At 36.6% G+C, this 26405-nt stretch overlaps 1 protein-coding gene across 25 annotated transcripts in view; it reads left to right on the forward strand.

Moving 5' to 3' along the window:
• WDPCP (WD repeat containing planar cell polarity effector) overlaps positions 1–26405 on the forward strand; it is a 147791-nt gene that overhangs the window by 53040 nt on the left and 68346 nt on the right. For 24 of the 25 annotated variants that reach the window (XM_064414974.1, XM_064414973.1, XM_064414996.1 and 21 more), the window contains 4 exons: positions 6333–6447; positions 9705–9838; positions 14093–14284; positions 22854–23463. In XM_064414974.1, the coding sequence (XP_064271044.1) occupies positions 6333–6447; positions 9705–9838; positions 14093–14284; positions 22854–23463 (1051 nt within the window). The remainder of the gene's footprint in view (positions 1–6332; positions 6448–9704; positions 9839–14092; positions 14285–22853; positions 23464–26405) is intronic. The other variant, XM_064414999.1, reaches the window with a different exon arrangement.

Genomic DNA, 26405 nt, shown 5'->3' on the forward strand with positions numbered 1-26405 from the left:
ATTCCACTTTCTGTCTTCCTGAAAATAAAAGACCTCCAACAAATGAAAATAAAATAGAGAAAAATTAATCATTTGGAAGAGTCTAGAACAGAAAAGCTGTCTTCTATCAATTTTGATGTCAGATGGTTTGTTTTTCTGCTGCTCATTTGTCTTTGAGCATTTGGCAGCAATAATTGAACTGTCCCTCTTTGATGCAAATGTTCTGAAGCTTCTGGAGAATATGTTGTATATTTATTTTTTAATTCTAAGTAGAAAACTAATTAACTGTTTCAGCAGAGAGTGCTTACCATGCAATGGTGTCATCTGTGGCATAACACTGCTGTATTCACAGCCTTTTCTGGATGAATACCAGAGCTAGTGGGAAGAGTCCACATTTGCATTAACTTTGGAGAGTTAAAGCAGTGTGTCAGACAAACAGCATGAGGAACATGTAGGAAATTACCCTGATTTTCATAATTTCAATGTTTGGGGCTAAATTTAAGCATATGGTTTTAATTATAGTAGTTGTTTTTTCTTTGTTTTTAGTAGCAATGCAAGGTCAAATAAACTTTATAGAAATTTAAATATTTAATTCAACGGCCACATTTTCCCATTTTAATTAAATATTATTTATATTTGAATCGGCCATACCTGTAGCTGAACCAGAAGCAGTTCCCTTTGTATTGTAATAACAATGTGCCATCCAGAAACTCAATGGCTGCTGTATCTTGAGCAAGACAAATGGAATGAAAACTGAAAAGTGATGTAATGAAAACAAGATTATACTTTAAAAGAGTAGTGTGATTTCTCTCAGATTTTGTGCAAAACAATCATAGGGCTGCTGCCAGTGTGCTTTCTGTAGCCTAAATATACAATATACCACTATTCCTAATCCCTCAGTCTTCCTCCAGCACTTCCATATTAGAAGTGGCCCACAGGCAAAAATTGGGGTCTGTAATTTTAAATGTGCATTTGCTAAAAATAAGCGTGCAGTCATGTTAACTGTTCATGTGCAAATGGCCAATTAGGCTTCATGCATATGCCCCAATGAGAAATCCAGTTGTTTTGCCTGCAGATGATCTTGTCCATTGCATGAATGTGTTTCTCAAAGTTGGCTTTTCTATATGAGTTTGCCTAGAAGACCCTAATGCTGGATGGGGTTTCTACCTTTGCTAATATTTAATTTTATGCATCAAAATTTATCCTATTACTTTTGTTTGTGGTTTTTTTTGGGTTTTTTTTTTTTGTTTGTTTTTGTTGTTTTCTTTTGGTGTGCAATCAGTGCAATAGAAGTTTCATGTTTACTTCCTTGTCCATTGCCAAAAAAAACCCAATGACCTTTATTTTTGCAGTCCTAAGTATACATTCCACCACTTCTTAGAGCTTCTGAAATAGATGATGTGCCAGTTCATGTAAACATAACCTAGACAGTATAGGGATTTTTATCAAGGAGCTTGCTCTCATATTTAAAAGAGCTTAGTTGAGTCCTAAAGGACTGAGGTCTTCTCTTTAGCTCTGTTCCAATAGGATCTGAACCCACACCATTTCTGTGTGGTACTTCTGATCCCCAACTTTGATGACCTGTGTTGAGTTGCTGAAATAATCCTGTAATCTTCAGTTAGCTGATGTCAAAGGAAAATAAATAGACCATAAAAGAAGGATGACAGGAAAAAGACAAGAAGTCTTTACAATAAGATGCCACTGTGCTCCTCAGCTTTCCCTGCCAAGGAGTAATAACCTAAGGAATTAATTTTATCAGTATTGTTGAGTTTACTCAGCTCAGATCTGGCTGCTTCTTGTCTTTGTCTCCTTCTCTAATTCTTTGGAATGCTTTTAAGTTTTGCCACAAAATCATGAAATCTTCCTATGAAATGATGCCATTGCTTAAGGTTTGGTTTTACAATATAAAGCAATAAAATAAATGAGATCTAGCTGAAACATTTGATTTCCAATTTTTTTTTTTAGTTTTACATTTGCATTATGATGTTGAATTAAGCACATGCCAACATTGTTATACAGTTTATTGTATAAAGGCCAAGCACTAGCTATGAATCATATCTGTTACCTGCTAATGAAAAAGATTTATGTATACTTTACTAAATTGTTTTGATTTCATTTAGTTGTATTTGTGTTGCAATTTACATATGTGTACAAATAGTTTTTCTGTTGCCATCGTCGACATACTTGGAACTGGATTCTGAACTGAGCTCCACAGCAATATTTTCTTGCTTGTTCTGTCAGCTACAATGCCCATTAGCAAACTGATTTAGCAAGGCACATGGTGACGTAGCACATTTGATATCAAAACCAAGACATTCTGTCTAGAATACATGAGAAGCCAGCACCCATCCCCAATTACTAAGAGGAACACTGCCCTCCTATTAAATTCTTTTGGTTGCTTTTGATCACAACCATTAATGTGTTGTGTGGTTTTAGATATTTGGAGCTAGAAGTACAAATGCATTGATTATTGTGAAACAGTAACGTGTAACAACAATAACTTCATCTGTAATAAGGCATGCAACGCAGTAATTATGGTGGGGTGGCTAAGAAAGCAATCTGGAATGAAGAGGTGGGGAAAAACCCTGGGAACCTGCTTGAACAAGAAGTGCTTTGCAATTCTCTTCTTCTTTTGCATATTCCTTTGTCAGTTGGACTCTTTAAGGGAAAACAGTTTGCAGCAATATTTTTTACAGGCATATTTTCCTTCTCTTCCAATTTTAATCAGATAGAAGCAAATCCTGGCTTTGCTCCACAGGTATCTTTTTAGGTAGAAGAACTGATAAGCAGCTGAGCTGCATGAATGAGGAGTCAAGAGCTCAGGCTTCTGAGGATAAAGGGATCTACTTAAATAGATGCTTAAGTTGTACTAAAGTCCATAAGTCATGAACCTGTACTTAAGTCCTTTGCTTAATAAAAACTATCTCAAATACATATTAGAGCACTTTGCTATTGGAGAAGGGAAGGGCTAAGCCTTCCCTTGAGTATCCTCTGCTGCTTATGCCTTTCTTGCTCAGTGGAGAGCAATTTTTGGCATATAAAATACATAATCCTTTCTATCAAAGTCTTCACATTCAATTCCTCCATAACAGAGAAATTAAGTGGCCCTTCCTTCCTATATGGAGAATAACCAGGTGCCCAAACATTTTATTCAGACTACATTCAAGTACAAAGTCTCTGCCTTATTCTTCCAATAGGTATGAAGTCATGCTTTTATATTTTAAGAACACCTTGTGACTGTTTAAGCTCTGGAGATAGATAGCTCTTCTGATTTTATTTTTCCCATCGCAGTACTTCAATCTGAAAAATTTATGATGTGTTTCATCATTGTGAATTTCTTTCCCTAATTTAATATCTGTTAGATGGAATGATGTAGTGCCTTGTGTAAATAATGCCTCTTACATTGGCTTTTATTCCTTAGCATTTATAGGCTGTTCCCTTTGGAGTTGGATCACTGTGTTCAAGCCAAGTTTGCAATCTTCCCTATTTGCTTTATATTCATTCGTGCTTCTGACTGGACTGCTCCCATCTACCAAAATATGAGCTTAACTAGGCAAGCTTAGTTGTGACAGCACCTAAATCTTATTATCATGGAACAGTCTTTGCACAGACTACACGGAATGTAGCAAATTGAAATAGTGGTTTCAGTTTGAGGACATAAATATTTTCTCTTTTATGGAATATTTTTGATGAAAGATAGCACAGAATCATAGAATCATTTAGAGTTGAGAAGACCCTTAAGAGTGAGCCCAGCTGTTATCCTAATGCTCCAAAGTTCATCACTAAAACTTGCCCTTAATTTCTACATCTACACATCATTAATACCTCCAGGGGTGGTAACTCTGACTCTACCACTGCCCTGTTTTCTTTAAGTGCCTGCTTGTACTTCGTGGTAAACTCTAAGAACTAATTTTTAAAAAACCTTAGTTCTAATTCAAAGCATTTTTAAAGGGAGATGGATGAAATACTAATACCTTGCATGGCAATATAATATGTAAAGTCTCTCATTAACCTTTTAAATTTAAACTCTAAAATTACCTAGAAGAATGAACTTAAACCTATGAACCAACCACACTAAGTTATTATAACAACAATTTGTTAAAATACAATTTAAGATTTCCCAAATATCTCAGATTTCTGAGAAGAGTAATGAGAAAGAATGTTTTGCTGTAAAATGAAAGGAGGGAGCACAATGGGAGAAACAATAGAAGTAATGGAAATGATACTACATTTACCTACTATTTGTGATTCTGTCATGCCATAGTGGTAGCACAGAGATCGGTACAGTACTGAAAATTCATAACATTGGTTTAACATTGGTTTTTAACTAGTTTCATGGATGTAAAGCAAAGCACACCCATTAGCACAACATTTTATATTTATTTAAGTGTCTTGTCATGAAACACTGGAGAGGTTTTCATTGATTTCTATTCTAGCTCTGTAACAGGTGTGATTTATGCCATTACCAGAAAATTAATACATAGGCGTAAAGTGAATTTGCACCCTGACTGCACCATCCCTCTTGTTGGCACATAACACTGTAAGATTGGGGGTGTTTCACTCTCCTCTGTCAGGCTGATACCCATTCAGTTATTCAGAACTGAGCTTTTTAGAGTATTTATGTAATTTTGCTTCATTGTTGCTTACATCATAGTTTGGTAGCTCCTGGGTTTCAACCCTCACTTTTTCCAGCAGGTTTTTTGGACAGTTATAGCCAACTGTAGTCAAACCTTGCTGGACTTCATGTTACCAAGTTGGAAATAAATTGTGATTTTATCTAATCTAACTTCAATGTAAGGACAAATTGAAGTTTTGAAAGATTGTAATAAAAGCTGCATGAGTGTAAGCGTGTCTAACATTTTTACTGGGACAAAACCTTAAAGGACATCTGTCATGACAGGGAATATCGAAACATTGACTATATATATATCTATCAAATGAATGTATGATTAGACTTTCACAGGATGGGAATTGATCATTTGTTCTTAGAAATTCATTTCACATCACAGGGTTTTATTTGTTTCCACTTCACGTATCACTAGAATTTGTTTGTTAAACATGTTGGTTAAAGGTGTTAGGGCAGGAAAATAATTTGTTTAAATACAACTTGTTCTGTTCTTTGGAGAGCACAGAGGTATAGTAATATAGCAAAATATGCATAAAGGAGAATTTCCATAACTAATTATTGGGAGCAGAGCACTGCATAAGGGACATGCCCAATTTCTGTCCCTAATACTTTTAATTTATTATACAATCCAGTGGATTTCACTGCAAGAAAATTCCAAAGATTATATCATGTTTGTCTCACAGCTCCAGCACAGAACAAACAGGGATATTTTTTCTGCCAAATTCTCCTGCAAGAACAAGTGTTTCTTTAGTAGCTAAGTTTTCTAAAAGCACAGGGATTTCTTTAAAAATCTACTGTTAGGTAGAAGTAAGAGCTGGAGTCCCAGATTCCTGGCCTTTGGTGGACCCTCTAGACTTGTTTGCAGAGGTCTTTCCACAGAGAATTTCTTTTATGGGCTCTATCTTGTGCTGTAGTAGTTGCATTCAGAAAATGACTAATGGTTTAATTATGCAAAAATAAATGTTTTTCATAACTCCTCCCACTGAGCATTCTCTCTCTCATATTGCATAAGAAGGGGCTGATAAATACTTATAGTCTTCGAGATTATATGTATAATTTAATTTAAATTAATTAGGCAGGAATATTCAATTAACTCTGAAATAACTCTGTCCAATAGCTTAAATTCTTTCTTTCTAAGAGAGACATTTAAAATGTTATGTCAGCCAGTGAATGGATTTATTGGGAGCTCACAGCTACCTCTGTGGTAGAGCACAATTATTTATTTAAACAATATATGAATGATCAGAAATAACAAGAACAGAAAAAAGCTGCTGTTTTTAATTTGTGATAATAACATAGAATTATATTAAACCCTACTTTATATTTTTTTCCATGCAGGCTATGCAGTTACTTTATACAGAAAATATCAGGTCTATGGATGATAGAGTGATCAATGTAATTCCTTCCCTTTTTCAAAACAGATTTTTCATCTCTGTTTTTAACAGAAAAATTCAGTATATTTTATGTAACATTTGGGGACTTAGCTACTTCTTCAAGTGCTCAGCAATTGTAGTTCTTGTACCCTTATAATTCAGTGTTGTGTTACATCTCTTTCATTGAAAAAGCTTTCAAAGCCATTATAAGACGTCTTCACATCAATGATAATTCATTTTTGCAATTTTGAAAATTAGATTACTACGTAATGGACGGCTGCTAATATGTACCTTGGAACATTTCACTTTATTCATGATTTTTGATGTCTTGTTTTCTCACTCTTTGGATTCAGCTCCTCTTTCACTCAGGTATTTTGGTGTCCCTAAGCCTTTCTGGGCCACAGCTGGAGAAGGTGGTGATTGACAGGACCCTGGTGGGGAAGCTCATCTCCGACACCATCAGTGATGGTAATTACACCCATGTGCAAATCAATTGCCTGCATTAACAATAGAGTAGAGAAACAGTATGTCAACAGGTAGACTAATTATTGCCACTGGGGACTTGCAAACACAACAAGTAATTGCATGTAATGCTATAGTTACAACCCTCAGGACTAAGAGCACTTTAAGAATAATATTTAACATCAAAGTTTTCAGGCTTGTCAAATGCTGCATGGGTTTCTAAAAGCCCGTTTCTTACACACTGTAATCACTGTGAGCATGCCATTTGAACGTGTCATGTTTATTTCGTAAGCGGGAAAATGGGACAGAACCAAACATTAGCCAATTGAATAATTGCATGGGATAGTTATTATTAAAGTTGTTATTAAAATAGGCTGGATAACATTAGTTATGTGGAGGTGTTCTGATTTAGTTTCTTGGTACCCAGAATCTCCCTATTGTTACTAACTAGTGGCTGCTAAAAATTAAGTTTTCATTTAATGCAGACGAAAACTTACAAAAGTGTCTCTGTTTTCCATAGCTTTATGATATGACTCATAATATTGAGAAATCAACTGTGTCTTGGCTTCTGCAGAAACAGGAGTATGAAATTTTGGTGTAAGCCATATTACATGTGCACTACCTTCCAAATTTTTTAAGAGTAAACCCACATTACGTCCTTCTAGTAAGAATATGCACTTAGTTCAGGTTTGATCTTTAATGGTTTAATTTTCTCTCTACCCAGGCATCTATTGAATGTTGGTCTAGGTTTTAAGAAACTCCAATACTGTGTCTCACTGATCTTGTCTTATGTATGGTAGTTTAGTCTTGAAAATTAATATTGATATAACTATATTTGTAGAATCTTAACTTATTAAAAAAATTTAAGCCAGACCTCATTTTTTATTAACTAATTACACTGAGAGAATAGAACACATTTACTATCTTGTCTTCCTTTTTTCACTCTCCACCTTAATGACTGGACTTATAATTCCATCTGTGATTTTTTGCACTCTGTTTCTGGGGGGATGATTTCCTAATTTCAGGTGACAAAAAATAGGAAAGCATAGAATCTAAGGTTATTCCTAAATTAAAGTAGTTTGTGGAAATTATTTGGAATACTTTGTCTTTAACGTATATTTGGCTTAATATGTCATAGAAGCACTTGTTCAGAAAATACTGCTAACTAAATGAGCTTACAACTAAAACAACAACAAAGCAAGAAATATGTTTTATTACATTATAATATGTATATTTATTACATAAATAACATTATATAATGTTTTGTCCTTGTTTTCACATATGCAGGATTTCCTTAAACCTCCATGTTTGCTAACAGACAAGTCTGTAGGTGAAATAAAACTGCCTCTGTTCAGTAAAAGCAAACCACTCAATAACTTTCATTACAATACACTTTTTCTTTTCAGGAACAATAAAAGAAGATGCTTTTGTTATCCACACAAATAGTGCTCAAAATACAAATTTTTACACTGAACCATCGTTACATGAGAAACATGAGATAATGTTGTCCTAGAGGAAATTAATTTTAATTCAAAGAAACAGCACATCTTTCCAAATCTGGCTTCAAGTTAGGGTTGTGATTATAAAGCTGGCCAAGAGAAATTCTATATTTAGCACAAGAAACTTGTATAAAAATAATAGTTCTTACTTCAGCAATTGTGTATATGTAGAAATGGATATGGGTTACAATCTGCCAGAAGTACTTATGAAATTTTGTAATTCTCATTTGGAGTAGCCTATCTTCTTAACATTTGGAATAAAGGTCAGATTGTGTGCACAAAATACAGAATTACTACAGTTTTTATAATCCTCTTGCATTTAAGAAAGTCCTCCTGATTCTTATTATTTATAGGCAAAATTTCGTCGGCATCTGAGGTGTGCTGCAGCTCATCTTTAATGCAAACTGTGTATGTGAGGACATCAAAATATTTTAACTGTGTGCATGCATATTGAGGATACCATATTCAGTGGTTTTCAATTTTCATGTGTTTGCAGGATCTCAGTTATACCTTCTGAATCACCTTATCAGATGCTTTATCACCTTTTTTTTCTTTTTCCAAAAAAGCTAATGTTAATGTTACATTTCAAAAGCAATTATTTGGCTCTAAACTCTACCCTTTAGAATTTGCATACCAGATACTTCAGAGTTGTGCCAGGACATGACTGTTGGAAAATGCAAGTGGTTATAAATCAGACTATAGAAAAGCAAAGCTCAGTAGCTAGTTTTACGTATATGTAAGACTATACTGTCAATCTACTTAAGGATATGTAAAATTTAGATTTAAGAATCTGGGATATAAGTAATAAATTGTATTTTTTAAAATTTCTTTTTTAGAGGTTGTTCCACAGAGGGTTGTGTGTTTGTTTCTAAATCTGGTTCCACTTTAATTGGCATTTTCCTTTTAGGAGTGGTTTCTGAGTTTACAGTCTGAGCACAGCTTCATTTTAAACCATCAGTGATCTGGTACTACTTACCCCAATGACTCATTTCACACTCAGACATCTCTTCAGCTGTGGGTGCTGCTTGAATAACTGGGTAACTCTTGGGGAAAGTTATCAATACCATTTTCTAAGTAATTGTCATTGACAGATTAATCACTTTTATATTGAACTAATTTGGTCTAGCACCCTCTTATGGTAACAGTGAGGATTCCACTGAGCTTTTCCAGACTCCAAGGAAGTCTCTTCCATCTTGATTACTTGTATTGTTTGGGTACCCCTGTGTGAAGCTTTCAGTGAATTCATAACTCCTCTAAAGCCTTTTCCTGCATGTTACAGCCTCCTCGGTGTCTGCAGCAGCACCAGGAACCTTGCAATGTCAAAATACCAGATACACCTCAAGTACTCATTTGCATTCATCACCCTTAACACAAGCTGAGCTATATGAGGTCCATTTGCAAAATACTGGTGGATGCAACCATAAGAAAAAAAACCACTACTGAAGGCTGAATACTGAGATGAAAATTAATGTGGAAGGGCATAAAATGTATATTTGAATGTAGTGGTATTTTGGTATGAGATAATTTATTCAGGTGTATGTAATCAGAGTATTCCATAGGCTTTATTTCTCATTTCCAAGAAGGTGCTGACAGGATGACACACTGATATGTTTTAGGACATTACAGGGCTTTCAGTGTGATATTTAAGGCACTGTCTTGAAAAAAAATTGCTTTTTGCAGCATCTCAGTGGAGGGTTCACTACTTTGTTTGTTCCTAGAGACAGATATTACAGTGCTGACAATTTTTATTTGGGTTTTTTTCAGCTGTTCTTACAGACAATTTCATCATCTTGTCATTTGAGGACCATAACCAACTCTGCTTTATTCAGTTTACGAAGACAATGGATTCTTCCGATGTAAACAAAAGACTGGAAAAACTCTCTTCTTTGGACTTTAAGGTATAGCTGCCAATGGTGACTGCAAATATTGCAGGAATTATCCATCATGTATCACTGGTATTCACTGATATTGTGTAGCCACAAAATTGCAAACCTTAATATAATTGACCAGAGCAGCTCAAACTCCAAAAATGGCGGTTACTGAAAAGTCAAAAAAATTAGAATGGCATTCTGAGTTAAAGAGTTAAAATATTGTGCCAAGGGATCCAGATTTTTACTGTGTTTATTTTCAGGCTCAGACACACATTTGAGTTACCCCTGCTTGACGGATTACCTTGTGTTCATTGAGCAGCAGTAAGTGACCCTTGGCACATTCTTGGCATCTAACAAGCATGAAGCAAAGTCTGTAATGGTAAACCGTACTGTAAAAGATTTAAGTTAATGTGTTTTACGTCTTGTGTGTTGTGGGCTGACAACACACATGGTCACTTACAGTGTCTCAGCTGATAGACACAAACACATGAAGCTCTGATAATTCAGTCATCTGAATTGGTCTGAGGTCCAAGACTTTTGTAATTCTTTGCAGAAATCCTTATTTCCCCACTAGTTACACTAATGGTGTTGTTGGGACAGTTGCTTTTAGCATTAAGCCACTGAGTAAGGAATCAGGATATAGAAGCTGAGTTTCTCACCACTGGCCAGCTATGTGTGTGACGTTATGCAAGTGACTTGGTGCCTCAGTGTCTCAATTTACTAGTTACACAGTGAAGATTTAAATAGTCCTTTTGCAGCCTTTTTTGTGGGGGTGTGTTTTCACTACAGTGACAGCAGCAGTGGAAAGGTAGCCTAGACAGAGCTGAGCTGAGCTTTAAACTGCCCAGTCTGGAGATCAGTGGAAACCAGCTCATCTCATGATGGATTGGGCTGGGTAGATGTAACTTATTTGAATCATAAGCCCTTTGTCATCAGGACACCACTTCCTTAGGTGGAAGTATTTGGTGCTACAGCAATATGAAAAAATAATCAGCCAAGGCAATTAACTTTGAACAGCTGAAGCAGGGAAGGGGCTGCATCTAGTTCACTGCAAGAATGAAGGAGGGTCAAGCCTTTTCCCAGGAAACGCAGCAAGATGTTGTGAGCAAAAGAGAGAGTTTGTATTTATTTCAGACTGGATAAACATTAAAGAAAACAATCTTGTGCTAGCAAATATTTTCCCCTTGACAACCCTTCAGTAATTTACTTCCTCACATAAGGGAGCTTGCATCTGCAAGGCAAGCTCTTTAAGGATATGTTTAATTTAAGTTTTGCCATAATGTGTTTTAACTTGCTTGGTAGAAATACTTTCTGCTAGGATTAATATCTAATACATTTTCCAGGCTGTTTCAGTTCAGGGCTTCTTTTCAGCAATGGCTTGTGTTTGCAAGATTGATCCAACCTCTATAACGTGGATTTGAGACAGTTCACTGTTCACTGGGAACTGAGCTGATACATACTTTACTTTAAAATGCTGTGCCTTGTGCCTGGCCTGTGGTGTTCATTGAGGCTGTGCTTTGGGAGCGAGCCTGGTGTGTGGTGGGGCTTTTTTCTTAATAGCACTAAAGTTTAACGAAGAAGCTGTGGTGAACTGCCTTTGTCATTGAAGTGTGAGGGCCACAGCTCCTGATTTAATGTTTAGAAAAACCAGAAGTGTCTGCTGCACTCCTTAATAGGGTTGTTAAGTTCAGTTCTTTGCTGACACAGCTGAGCTTCTCAAAACACCTCCATGCTCAACATTAACTCTGCTTTCTCTTGAAATCAGTGGGAATCACTATGGAACATTTCTCCACCAGCCAAAAAAAGGCATTTGCATTTTTTAATTGAATGTTCTTTTGTGTGAGGCTTGCTAGTTAGGCAGCTAAATATAATTTATATTATCTTCAGAATTGCACCAGTGTGACACTGCAGAAAATATTATTCACTTCTGCAATAATATTGTGTCAGCTCTCTGCATTGATTTACTGCTCTTCATGGCTGATTTTGGTCAAACCTCAAAAGCTGGAAGATCACAGACATAGCAGTAGTGTCACTCTCAGTAGAAAAATAAGATGGTCCTCAATTGCAACTCTGCAAACTTGTAATTGTATGTAACAATATATAACAACAACAAATGTTGTGGGTTTAGGGGGAAAAAAGGTTCTTTAGAGTTGGGGTTTTGTTCAAGAGAAATTGGATGAAAGAGGTAGTGTGCACTGTTATAGAACTAACACAGGATTAAAATCTGAAGCCAAGATTCAGGAAATTTGATTGTAACCTTCATTTCTGCCTCTGACTTTTGGCATAGTCTTGAGAAATGTAGTATTTGGTTTACAGTCCCATTTCTACAATGAGGAAAGTGTTTGTAATGATATAATTAAATTTCTGTCATATTATCATTGCAATGATAAGTAACCTCACATTGTTCAGTTTCCAGGCTCATGGTGGGCAAAATTGGCAGCAGTGCTGGACTGCCAGAGTTCTGTGAATAATAAGATCAAGTCAACCATGCTTTCCTCCTCACAGTTTGATATTTATCCAAAAGTCGAGTTTTTTATGCAATGCATACCTAAATGAATGAATTAATCTCCCTATGCTCTTACTTTCTAATTGATACCACCTTGAATTGTATTTGCACTTTGAAACAATAAAGAATTACTATATGAATCACTACAGTCTTCATGACCAGCAAAATAAAAAACCAACTGTTATTATTTACGTTTCCTCAGTGACATGAGTTCATGTTTGAGAGTGACATGTCTAATGCAAGACATAAAGGTCAACAAAGATTTGTGGCTGTTATGACATGTCTGATTGTTATGAACAGTTAACACTACAATAGAGGACTAATCGATACTTGTGGAAGTATTTGTGCTTTTCCAGCCTAATTGTGTTGTCACCAAATTAGCTATTCTAATTCAAGTAGCAGCTACCTCTTAACTATTGTGTATATTTTATCTTTACCCCTGAAAATATTTTGACCAGTAAAACACAGGATATTCTGAAAATATTGACCTTTTCCAAGTTTTTCCTGTCTGTTTTTTAAGTCCATTTCAATTTACTGAAGGAGACAAAACAAGGAGTTAAATGTTTACCATGAGAGAACAACATTGGTAATTACTTTGATTTCAGTTCCTTTTTATGTGTATTCATGGGATGAAGAGGTCAATAATATTATGACCATGCAAATAGAAAAGGGTTCTTTTTGACCATATAAAAAACAGCAAAGGATTATTAAAGCATTAACCTTGATTTTAATGGCCTTGGTTGAGAGCTGAGATCACAATTTGGATGAGCCTGATTATTTACTAAATACAATACATAAATGCAACGGGTTCTTAACACCCATTGCACTCTGGCATTATCGCATTACTGCCAGCCTTTGTTGCCTTGCAGACAGGAATATGAAAGCAATCTGTCATGTAGTGAGACTGGCTCCAGAAGCATTTCTCTGATAAGAAGACCCCCTGCCCTTTGCTAGTGTCTGGTCCAGTAGGCTTAGCCATGCGCTTAATCCCCAGAAAGTGGTTCGATTATTGCTGACCAGCAATGGCAAGATAGTTTTTTTTTCCCCTAGCTATCAACCTTCCATTAATTCCTTAAGCAGAAATGCGGTGCAATCTATATTTCCTTGGCATGTGTCACCCAGATGGTGCACTGCTCATGTTTTCAAATAACCATGCTCCAAATAACAGAGTTTGAATAATAAATTTCACAAATCCTTCCTGAGAAAGAGGCACAATTCTCAAGAGCTGCATAAACTTTACGCATGATGCTGTAGCTCATCCACATTATGCAGAAAAGTATATGTTCTTTTGCAAAGCGGATGTTTGTGTTTCCATCCCTTAATTTGGGAGGGAAGAAGAAAGATATATGTTTGCTCAAATACTGTAGAATATATTTAATATTTGATTATGTCTTAAACACTAGCCTTAGCTCCGTGGTCAGCTTTGCAGAACTTGTCATTTAATATGACTAAGCTTAAATCCTGTGTGGAGGTCGATGCTGTCAAGCAACCATGACTGTACATTTTGGTATTGATTGGAGTCATTGCAGTAAATTCCTTCTTAACTCATATTCCTTTCCATCCCAATCCCCTCCCCACAGATAAAAGAGTGAGCATGTCTTTCTGTCTGAGGAGATATTTTTCACGTTTACAGACAGCCTCTATGAAGATATATGTATGCAGAGCTCTGTGTATATATACATTCTTTCTCACACGTCCAAAGTAATTCCTCCCATTTGCTCCTACCATGCTATTTTATCACCTCCAACATTTCCTGCATTTTTTTCTTCCCTCAGATTTCTTATGTTGATATACTTGGACCAGAAGGTAGAAGGATGAAACGTCACCTGGCAATAAACTGTATGCAAGATCTGGTCATTTGCTGGTGGTCAGCAACCAGTGATGGAGCATGGCCTTGGTCTCCTATTTCCTGTCAGAGGGACAGAGCCAACCTATTGCTATTAGGCTGTGCACATGGCAAATTGGAGGTAAAGTGATGAACCGTCTTGTTACATTATTTTTTTGAATTTGCTGAAGAAAGAGCTATTCATCTTAAATGCATATTCAAATAGATATAAAGAACAGATATGATTAAAATATAAGACAGGAAAATCAGCCATTCTAGTAGTAAAAACAAAGGTTTGTTATTTAACAGAAAAGCACCTTATTTACTTTGTTTATTATTTTCACATCAAAACTGTCAACCTGAGAAATGTAGCCAGGAAATTAGGTCTTTATCATGAAATAGCTTTGGTGCTGCTGACACTGAAAATAGAAGTGTCAGAGTTCTATTAGAAAACTCCAAAATGAATTAGAATTGTAACTGTTGTATGTATGTCTGTTGCAATTATTTTACATTGTCTGCAATGTTAACTGATAGACAATTTGCATCTCTTTCAAGTGTTTTTCATAAAATATTAACTGTGCCCAGATGGTGGTTAAATTTTCGTTATGAGTATTGGTCAAATGAGGGGCTGATATTTTTCTCAAAGGAAAGGTTAAAACACACCATCTACAGGTGGGAATGTAAGCTGTAAGTTAGGACAAAGCTACAAGGTGACCCCCCTCCTGACACATGCTTAGCTTACATTTATAGGCAGATGTTTTAATTTCAATTATTTAATTTTTGATTAATGTGTTTAATATTTGACTCCAATTTGTTTGGTTAGGTAGAAATATTAAAATGAAGCTATCTGAGCATACTCTGAAAGATCTGGAGTCTGAATTTAAAATATAAAAGCTTTTCTGGACAAACATCTTGTATAGATGCTTCTCTATTTGGAATTTTATTTTTAGTTTATCTTTATCCACTTCTAATATGGACTAGAAAGGCACTGACTGTGGGAGAAGAGCACAAACTCGAGGATCAGCTGTGGAATAGTTGTTCTGGATTAGCTATTGCAGACTATTTCCCTGTAGGGAAAACCCCTAAGTAACATTTAAAAATAAGCTACTTTTACAAACAGCATCCTCCTCTCTTTAATTAGGGAAGATGTAAATGTTTTAATGTCTTGAAACTATTACTTTGATAACTAATATTAATTTAAGTGAGATTCTTTTCCCTTGGGATTTTCTACCTATTGAAAGTGAAGAGAAAAGGTAGCTGAGACAGCTTTTCTTTTCTTATTTCTGTCATTAGTCACTGTAGAATTGAAGTTTAAATTACCTCCAGCTCTGCCTTCTTTACTTCTTTTCAATTGACCTCTCTCCACTTGCGGTCATCTTTGACTCATCTCTCTCCTCTGCCTGATCTACACCTGCAGTTCTCCATTCCCCCTGCAGCTATGCCAAATCACACAGAAAAAATTACTCTGGGAGCTAAAATGTGAGGCTGTTCTTTGTAAGCTTTTCCAGCCCTGTGCCAGTTATTATGAAACTTCATCCTACTAACTTATTTTTACCATGATTTCTGCAGGGCAACATTCCCAGGCCTATTTTATTCTTTCCCATGTCTTCCAGAAATCTCCATATTGCCACCATAGCAGTTTGCAGTCTCTGTTTCCTGAGATGGTTTTTAGAGACTCTTTTCTTTTAAGAAATTAACAGAAACCACCCTATCGGTTTAAAGCTCTCTATGTTTCATTTAATATGTTTTTAGGGAGATTTCCAAGTCACAGCATTCCCCTGCATCTTTCAATACATCTTCTTTTATCCTTTTCTGGTTTAAACTCTGGTATAGTCTCAAGCACATCACTGGTGTTTTCCACAATAGTGATAATAAACATTCTCTGAGGCTTTAGGCTTAATATCATAATAATTTTAATTTGGCCCATATTGTAACAGAAATATAAGAAACTTCTTTTTAAAAGAAGCACTGCGAAATTTGACTGTTCAGTTGCTTTCCATTTTCTGATTCTTTGCCTGTACTTTTCTGTTTTAATTCTTAGATCTTCAGATGAAATTTCTTTTCCTGTATTCATCAATAAAATACCAAGCGCTATGCCAGGGCAATGGAAAGCTAAGTCATATATGTGTAACAAACTGTCTTGCTGTTTGTCAGTTAGGCTGTCCCAAGTATTCAGCTCTTGGATGCTCAGGAAGGCTCAGGTCACTCTGCCTGTACACTTAGCCTATGTGTCCGTGATAAGTCACCCATGGTGCTGTTTGCTGAGGTCTTTTGTTTGATTTCTATAGAGTTCCTTATGGGCAGGGATTAAATTCCTGTGCATGGATGGGAGAATATCATAACCCAGACGTTCTAGAATTAGCATCAGCCTCCAGTCTACATTTAACTGAGGTGCATTTTTCCCCTACAGTCTTGAAGAGAAACTTTAACTTAACATCTTTAACTTCTGAAGGACATTTGATAGCTTATATGTGAAAAAAAGCATAGTTACCATTTCCAGACAGCTTGTAAACAGTTACTGTCTAGGTCAGATACCACAAAAGGCAGTGGTTCTGTAATCTTGCTTATTTGCCTTTCTTTTCCTCTAATCCCTTGCCATTGTAGTATTCCTCAGGTACAGATTTGAAAAAAGAACTGGACATGCCATTGTTATTCATGAAAGGAAATCCATATTTATCATATTTGGCCAGTAATATTAATTTACTCTCAGTGAAAGACTATTATCAATATAAGAAGAATTAGAAGTGTGAACTTACTCAGTTTAGAGCATTTATCAAAATCAAGTATAGTAAAGTAATACCACCAACATTTTCCTTGGAAATAGTAGCATCAGCTGGATAAAATAGCATTATTATCTAGAATCAGGAGAAAAACAGAAATTGCTGTACAACATGACCATAAAGAGCTGTTTGGCATGTTGGGTTTATGAAACCAAGCCCAAGGAAATGAGTGGGTGCTCACCACAGCCATCACCTCAGTGCTGACTTACAGAAACCACAAAACAACCTGCCAGCTGCTGCCACTCCTGCTGCTGGGGCAGAGCAAAGGCAAATGGGCACTTACATGGTACTGCTTCCTGCCTGGAAGAATTTTCTGAGTGATCCTGGCTGCCCAGAAGAAGAGTGCTTATTAGGATGAGGACAGGAATAGCTCTGGGATGAGACAGCTCAAGCTCTCATCATGATCATCACCTGTAACTACACGTTCTGTGTTGGGATGATTCACACTGCATGAGGAGTGTTTGGGGCATTGTGTACTGCAGCAGCTTCTCAATCCAGGGAAGGAAATACATTTACTTTTTAAATACACGAGAAATTTGATTTGAATTTTGCCACGTGGCTTTTTATTTTTAGCATTTACTACTATTAAGGCTACAGTTAACCTCTATTCCTCTACAAACAGAAATAACTTTTTCCTCACAAATCTTGACTTATTTTACTGATTTTTTTTGCTGAGATCGGTGTTTACTGTGTTGAATGCTGTAAGATATGGTGAAGAATTGTCCCTTGAAGAAACGAAAGTGCTTTTCTCTGTAGCGTGCTTCAGTGTGCAGTGCAAGTTGCTGCAGGAGGGTTTGTCTGTTGGACCTTTGTCTGCTTTCCTGTATGCATGGATTTCCTCCAGTAAACTCACCCATTCTCTAATTTATTTATTTAATTACTGGAGGTTTGTTTAGTTTATTTTATTTGGGGTTTGTTGGGTTTTTTTAACCTTAAAGTACAAACAATCAAAGAATGTTATTTAAATTGTATCCCTGTGGAGATAATGCTGGTGTTTTGATTTCAAAACCAGGAGAGGAATCTTCCAGAAATTATTTCAGACAATTTGCTATGAATGAATAGGATCTGATGTGAAATCATCTTTGGATTAAATGCTTTGGGAGAAAGTCGTGTTAAAATCAACATGAACTTTATTTTGCAAACACAAATTAACAGGAGATGCTGATGCCAGGGCACAGTTACTGTAGCACTTTGCATTTGTCTTCACCATTCTTATTTTCACTCCATTTAGTGCTAGTGGGAATGACTGAAATTATACTTCAATCTTGTGGAAAAAATAATTTCCCTGAGAGAGAATATTATTTTTCTTTCTCCCAAGAGATAATATTTAATAGTTATTGCTTTCATATTGTGCCTCGGATTTGTGAAATAAGCACAGCAGATCTTTTCTGTGTGAGCTGTCCTACAGTTACTGGAGTGCTCAGAAAAACATCTACCCTGTGTGTCTGAATGGCTGAAATACCTCTCACACACATACAGCAAAGAATGTGAAATCCTCAGTGTCACATTGGGTTAGAAGTTCAATGAATAATACAGGATAAAGATGATGATGATAAATTTTGAAAGAAAATAAGAATAAGCGTTGACTGGAGATCTAAATAATAAGATTGCATGTAGGTCTGTAGATACAATGAAGCCAAATAAGTAACCTAGAGTAGGAGCTTTTAATTTTTATTCAGAAATGTTTTAAAATAGGGTGATTTTTTCCCTTTCAACTTCACTAGGCCATATTTAAAACAATTTTACTCTGGTGTGCACCACACTTCTCACTCTGCATTTCTAATTAAAATGTTTGTTGCTATTTGGAACCTCACTGTGTGAAATTAAATAAGCACTTTTTTAACATCCATAAAATAAATCAAACATTCTTTTCTCATCTGAAAGACACACAGTTCAGTCACAGCAAGCTTGTTTCTCTGTTTCTTTTGTTTTCTTTTTTTCATCTGCCTGGTAAGCCAATTTTCTGCTTAAGAACTACTGGTTAAAACTCTTACTTGTTTTGCTTTGTAGACTTTATCCTTTCCCAGCACTCTATGCAAAATACTTCAATTTTAAGTGTTCAAAAAATTTCACTGAGAAGAGTGATACTGCCCACACAAGCTAGCACTATTATTTCTCTCAAACATAAAATGAAAGAGAGTGTTTTAAATAGCATAGCAGGCCTCTTATTTACAAAGATGAACAGATTCCTTTACTTGGAGTGTTATGATTCCTGGCTCTAGGATTTGGGAACCTGGCATGCATAGCATCCCATATCCTGCTGATGAACTGAAGCAGAGGCCAAGGCAGTACTGTAATATAAATATAAATGTGCTGTAGTGGTGCATGATGGCTACATTAATAAAGGAAATATGTATAAATTACATGGACAGTATTTAAATGAATGTACTGTATTTTTGTAACATTCATGTCATAAAACTTTTAATTTTTTTAATTCATGTATTTATTTTAAAGAAAGTAATTGGTTTTACTTCATGCAAAATAATTCCAGAAGTCTTTTCTTGAAATCCAAGGCTAAGTGCTTAGTCCAAGATTTTTGGGAATCATTGAACATTGAATGGACTGTAAACCCTGCCTTGTAATATTGCAGCTCTGTCTTTTCAGACCCACTGCCCTGTCCCCTCCTCCACAAATCTGACATTTGTTCCACCCATTGCTGAGGAAACTCCTCCTGCTTTTGCTTTCCCATTCCATAAGAAAATGTTTTGTTAAGTGATTTAATGTCACCTTTTAGGGTTCCAGAAAACTGCTTCTCATCAGGAAGGAATCTCAGTGTATTCCTTTAAATGGAAAGCTAAAGAACTATATGCACTACATTCACTACCATGTGTCTATTTACCAGATAGGAAAACAGTTGACAGAATACCATCTTCTTGGGGAAAAGAAAAAAAAAGTTTTGATTATTAGACTTATCTTTCAAAAGCTTTATTATCTTTCTGTAGTTGTGTGTCTCTCTGTTTTAATTCTTCAGTTAGTGGCATGAGAATGAATAATAAAACTAATTTCTGACAGAGAAACCCAAATCTTCCCTCTCAGATGGAAGAGAATATTCATTTTTCCCCTTCAGAATGCTGAATACCAGATACATTCAGCAGAACTGGAAGGCAGAACAAAGAGGTCTCTAGGCTTGGTTCTCTTCCTGCAAGAGGCACATGAGGCCACTGATGCATGAGAAGCAGCTTATCTGTTCCAATTTGGGGAGAAATTATTCTCTTGTTTTCAGCCAGAATTTGAACAGCAGTGTCTAGAAAGGTTTCCTTTAAGCCTTATGTGTTTAAACATTATGCCAAACCTTATGTTTTGAAAGGCAACAGAGAGTTTCTCTCCTTGCAGGAACTTTTTCCTGGTTAAGAATTGTGTTATATCCAGCAACCAGACCTACCCTAGACTTCATTTCAAGGATTTGCTCTCAAAACTATGTGAAGCTAGGAAGCTTCTCATCTCAAGACTCATTAGATTAATCTTCCAAAATGGAAGATTTTACTTCCTTTGGTAAGTGATTTACTTCCTCTAGGTAGTGATCATTATTTTGTCCTACTTTTGCTCTAAGAAGGCAGGACAAAATGATGGATTGGTTGCAGTTCCCTTGCTGACTCTCAAAGAATCATATGGCAACATTTATTTTTCTGTGACTATTTCCATTGCTGGTTTCCTCCAGTCACTCCTATGGAGTTGTAAAATCCATGTTTCACATATTTTCTTGTCTATTGCCTTAACCTTCAAGGCCAGTCTCTCTTCAGAATTTAATTTAATTTGATGAGAGCTTTCAGGCTCTCATCTCTCATAGGCCTGATTATTTTGAGGATCTTCATGACTTTCTTGGAGCTTTTGAAGAGTTGTCCTGAGAAAAATCCTGGTTTGGGGTCAAAATATGTAGCAGAATAATGCAGTACATTGAAACTTCCCAGAGGAAGACAGAAAAGTGAGTCCAAGAAAGCCTCAAGGCTCATTTCACTGAAGTTGTGGAAGCTTTGAAGACTTGCTTGGGCAAGATTTCTGTTTCACACATTTGAAAGGAGCTGCCTGGGTCTCTATACATACTTCTAGGGAAAACTGCAGAACAAACAGTAACATTTCTCTTTGTCTTCATTTGGGGTTAGAGAACTCTGTGGTCACAGTAATCCTTTGTCCGCAATAACCTCTTTTGGGAGTTTCCTTGCCATGCAATTTAACACCCTAATAAACACACTTCAGCAGTTCTAACATCTGCACAGTGGCCACTGCAAGGTTTTGTGGGCATAAAATGACTTGTTGCAGAGGCTAAGCCATTGGTGAGGGAATGGTTGAGGTGAGAAAGTGTTTTTCAGACTAGAAAAGTAATGTAATCTTTTATTTCCTCTTTGACACATATTGTCATGGATCTCTGTTGAGATTGGTTGATGTGGTTTTCACAGGTTAAATGCATTGGCTTCTGCAGCAGGTGCTTTTGCATTAAGTGATTCTTTGCATGTCCCTAGCTACTCATCTAAAAGTAGCAAAGATTTTTGTATTAACTGTCATCTGGTTTCCAGCCAGAGCATTGCAATAATCCCTTTTTTCTTTCTTTTGATTGAGAAGCCCTTTTGCAGACAAAATAAGTAAACTGTCAGAATAAAATATCCTAATCAGTCTGATCAACGTCCCAAAAAGCTTGTTTATAAATTTATCAGTTACTTTAGAAGTAATGGGTAGTATGCCAAAAAAACACCTGAATTTCTTATTCTCCTTTACAGGATGAAAGGTTAAACTGCTTATTCAATTGGTCTTGTGATCTGTGGAAATCAAATTTAAATTGCTCTAACATTATGTGTGCCTTTCTGTTTTCACCCTGAAATGTCTAGATTTCCTTCCTCATCCTCTCTCTACCTTTTAATCACATTTTTTACTCCTTTCTGTGCTTTCATACCACGTGGACTCAAGGGGCTTCCAAAAGTTGTGGCAGGTCAGCAGCTTTAATTTACAATGTGGAGATTGCTGTGGGTATACATGAGAGCAGGGTTCAGCTCAGGTTCACATTTTCCTTTCACTCTTTATTTCTGCATGAACAAACACCAGCAAGTTTCTCACTGGCTTCCACTACTCTCGTTCTTCTAGAGCCACAGGTTTTCTCTCTATTTTTTATGAAATAGCTTTTCATAAGCTCATCTGTAACTTATTTACGGCTGTTGTTTCTCTCATGGTTTCCCTGCTCAAATCCTGTACAGTACCTCTCGTTCAAACCCATTTATCCTGTACACAAACCTCCACTGGTCTCCTCTGCTGCTTCCACCTCTTAAGGGTACTTCCCATGTTTCCACACTACAGATTCTTGCTCTTTGCCAGCTGCTGTCTTTTTATCACATTCTGCCTTTTTGTTCTTCCTCCCATTTGTTTAACTTTCAAGTACCCTGTAATGGTCCCTGCTTTTCTGCTATCACAAATTCATTATTTCTGCATCTAAAACTGTATGGCACCCAAGAACACCTACTCACCTGGCAATGTATAGTAGGTGCTGTTTTAACACGCCATTGTTTCTACCACTACAGAGTAATATTTTCTGTTACCATGGCCCAAAGCAAATGATCAAAAATCCTCTATGCTTGATGCTAAGAGTAATTTACTATAGATTTTTTCCCAGAATTTTGGGATTTTTACCCCAAGCCACTTGTGAATAATTAGTTATTCTTCTACATCAGTCCTTTCTTCTCTTACCATCACTGACCATTCCCTCTTTCATCTTCAGTTCTGCTAAACTGTTAATAAGTCCAGACAAGCAAATATGGTTCAAACTCTATTGCAGAGGTTTTTTAAATGAAATCAATTGATCTTTTAAATATTAAAAGTGTATATTTCAGAGCTCCACTTCAAGAATGCCTACTTGTGACTGCCCCACAGGAAAGCGCATTCGCAGCAGTCTATTTTTAAGAGTAAATCACTACAAATGAGTACCAAAAGGCTTTGGCTTTTTGCCAGGTGCTGAGTTACGTCCGCACGGAGTGGGAGCCCCTGGATGCCAGGTTCAGCTCCGTGCAGCCCCAGCAGGTGCTGACTGTGGAGCGCTCGGTGTCGGCAGCCAAGGAGCCCATGGCCGACAGCTGCGTCTACAAGTGCGTCAGGAGCCGAATCCAGTGCGCCGCCGTCACCAGGGTCCCCCTGCGAGCCAGGGCCATCAGCTGCTGCAGGGATGTGACAGAAGACAAGCTGGTGCTGGGCTGTGAAGACTCCTCAGTAGTTCTGTATGAAGCCTACAGCCAAGTGACTCTGCTGGCGCAGGCAGAGCTGCTCCCTGCTGTAGTAACCTACCACCCTTCTGGAGCCGTGCTGCTGGTTGGCAGCTCTCAAGGGGAGCTGCAGCTTTTTGACACAGCACTGTCCCCAATTAAAATTCAGCTCTTGGCACAGGAATATTCACCTGAGGCAACTCTGCAATTCAGTAAACACTGTGACGTGCCCACCAGCCTCATCCAGATCCAGTGGGCTGCTCCTCCAGTGGCATTTCCCAGTCCTGACAACATGGATATTCACGATCTTTTGTTGGTTAGATTTGATAAAGGACCCTTGGGAGTGCTTCACTTTAAACTTGGTAAGTTACTGAGCACATCTGTTGAACCTTGAGTTGTCAAAGAAACATCTGTATCCCACGAGGTTGGGAACACCCTAATTTTAAGTATATGAGACCATAGCCTTAAAAGCAAATGGCTCCAAAGATACCTGAAGATACCAAGGAGTTCTTTATGTTTCACAATAACTTTATACTTTTTCCTATTATAAAATAGGACCCCGACCTGCTGTCTGATCAGCATCCTATAATGTTCTTCACTACTTTAATAAAGCATAACAAATTTTCCTCTGGAAAATTCATTTAATCTGTAGCATATAATCTTAAGAATTGTACACATTCTGTAGTAATAACCCTAACAAGTTAAAATAAGCTATATTTAATAATAGAACAGTAATGCTATTTTCTTTACCAAATTTTTTTTGCATGTGTGATGTATATTGTCCAATATTCTGTTCTTCCTGGCTTCGGTATATGAAGTTGCACCTTTTTTTTTCCTTTGAAGGCTTTCCACAGAAGAAGAATGATTTTCATAACCTTCAGAGAAGTTTTTTCTCTCAATTAGTTTGCAAGGAGTTGTGAATAAAAGAAGTAATAATGCTAATTTTAAAATTTATATAGCACTTCTCTTTTTAGGTGTGAAGAGACTTTCAAAGAGTAAAACCACAACTAACTTCCTTTTACAAGCAGAAAAACAAGAAGCAGTAAAGAAAAGCTAAAGGGCTTTCCAAGAGTTACACAGTGGCTGAACTAAGAATAAAACCCCTGCAGTGGCTCATCAGTGAGAACTGTATTCATTTCATTCAAGTCAGGCAAGTTACAGTGGTGCAAGCCCATTGTGTGAGCTAAAAAAACAATCATGCTTAAACCCTCTGACTCCCAAGCCAGTGTTTCAGCAGGGCAGACAGCCATCCTGGAAAATTTCAGCATTTTGCCCATTGTCTGTCCAAGAAAACAGGATTACTTCTGTAGATCTTCCTGAGAGTTTTTAATGATTCTTTTGTATAAAGCTATTGAGATTAGGAAGAAGCCTTTTTTATTAAAAAAACAAACCCAAACAAATTGCCAAAAGACTCAAAATAACAACCTAGATGATAGTAAGATTTAAAAATCTATTTAATTTATTTACTTGATGAAACACACATGTACTTTTGTGGGGAAAAAACTGTCAAAAAATGACCAGAGACCTAAAAATTTGAAAGACTGAATTAAAAAATTTTAACCAAGTGTGCCACTGCAAAAAATGAAATTTATGTAATAGGATGTTAGTAATAAAAAGATGTTGGATTGGCTTATAGTTGTGTAGTTTTAAAAGAGCTGATCGAGATTATTGCTGTTATCCATGAAAACTATTTAAAAACCTGTTTTCAGGTTATCATTCATTTTGAGATAATTAACTGCATTAAGTTCAATGACAGGTTTAATAGTTACAGTGTACCCCAGAACACTAATTATAACAGCTATTTGATGATTTTGTGCATGTTGGCCATTTAAAAGAAAAACCCTCTAAATTATCTCTGTCCTGATTTGGTGGGATGGAGTTGAGCAGGAGGCACTCTACCCACCTCTACCTTGCTTTTCTTCAGTCCTCCCTGGTGAGGTTTTCTCACAACAGCTTTCCAGAATGCACAGCTTTCCCCTTGCTATCTTTAGCACATTTATGTTCTTACCAAGGCAAGCAGGCTCTCAGTACAGGGATTTAGAGGCCTTTCCTGCTAATTGCCAGCTTGTAAACTTAATTGGACTGTCTCCCTGGGCACTGTTCCTAAATCAATTAGGCAGTGAGTTGGCTGTCACCTCTTTTTCCCAAGCAGGTTGCCTGGAAGCGCACCACCCAGGAGAAGTCAAGCATCCAAATGGGAAGATGTTGACCTCTACAGCTGAAAGTTATCACATTTTAAAATTCATTCTGTATAATTACTGTAAAATCTCTTCTAGAAAGAAGGCAAAGCTCTTTCCCTTTTTCCCCTCTCTCCCTCTTTGTAGTCCACCGTGCAAAAATATGCTGCTCTCTATTTCATCCTGGTGTTCAGCTTTACACTTCATCTCCTCAGTTTGCCACACTGCCAAGGGAACACTGTGTTGATTAGTAAGTCCCTCTTCACCGTCTCAGTTTTTAGGTTTCTGCTATTTAAAAATAATGCAGAACAAATAAATAAATTAATTAAATGCAATAATAAATTAGAGCAAAAAAATTAGGGGCTCATGACAGCAAGACCCAGACAGGCATTCAGGACTGAAATAAAATCCATGAGTAACACATGGCTTGGAATTGTTTCCCACAGAAGTCAGTTAAGAAACTATGTCAGTGAGAATAGGCAAATATGTTTTTAACTTCCAGCTACATTATGGTTTTGGACAAGTTCTGTGAATCGCCATTATGCTGTCTATCCAGATTTATTTCAGGAAAAAATCATATTAAACATACCCTCAAACACTAATGGCAAATATTTTTGATGTCTAATGCCAAACTCATTTCCAAAAGCGGTTTCTTTTTATTGATGTCAACCCAGATCTTGGATAATGCCAAACCTGGTGCTGGTGCCAGTGGTTCAGCATTGCTGGCCTCTAAAGGCATTTTAAATATAGTATTGTATTTAATTAACATGAAAATAAGTATTTTCATCTTTGCTGAGAGGTTAATGTGGAGATTGCCCAGCTGCTGTAATGCTTTAAAAACACTAAACATTTAGGAAGAATAAAGTCTGCTATAACTATTAGATATTAACAAGTTAAACATGGCTGTTACCCAGCATAATGTCCATAGGCTTTAATATATGCAAATATAAGGCGAAATACAATGGAAAACCTTTATTTAATGATGCTAAAAAAATTTAAGTAGTTGTCTGTTACTAAATGTGAATATACATATATTCATGTTTTTCCCCAAAAACATCACTTCTGTATATGCAAGTTCTCTGCAATTCTCCACAAGCTGTATTCAGATGTTTTTCTCCCCTTTTTTT

The sequence above is a fragment of the Passer domesticus genome, chromosome 3, assembly GCF_036417665.1.
Source record: "Passer domesticus isolate bPasDom1 chromosome 3, bPasDom1.hap1, whole genome shotgun sequence".
Lineage (NCBI taxonomy): Eukaryota > Metazoa > Chordata > Aves > Passeriformes > Passeridae > Passer > Passer domesticus.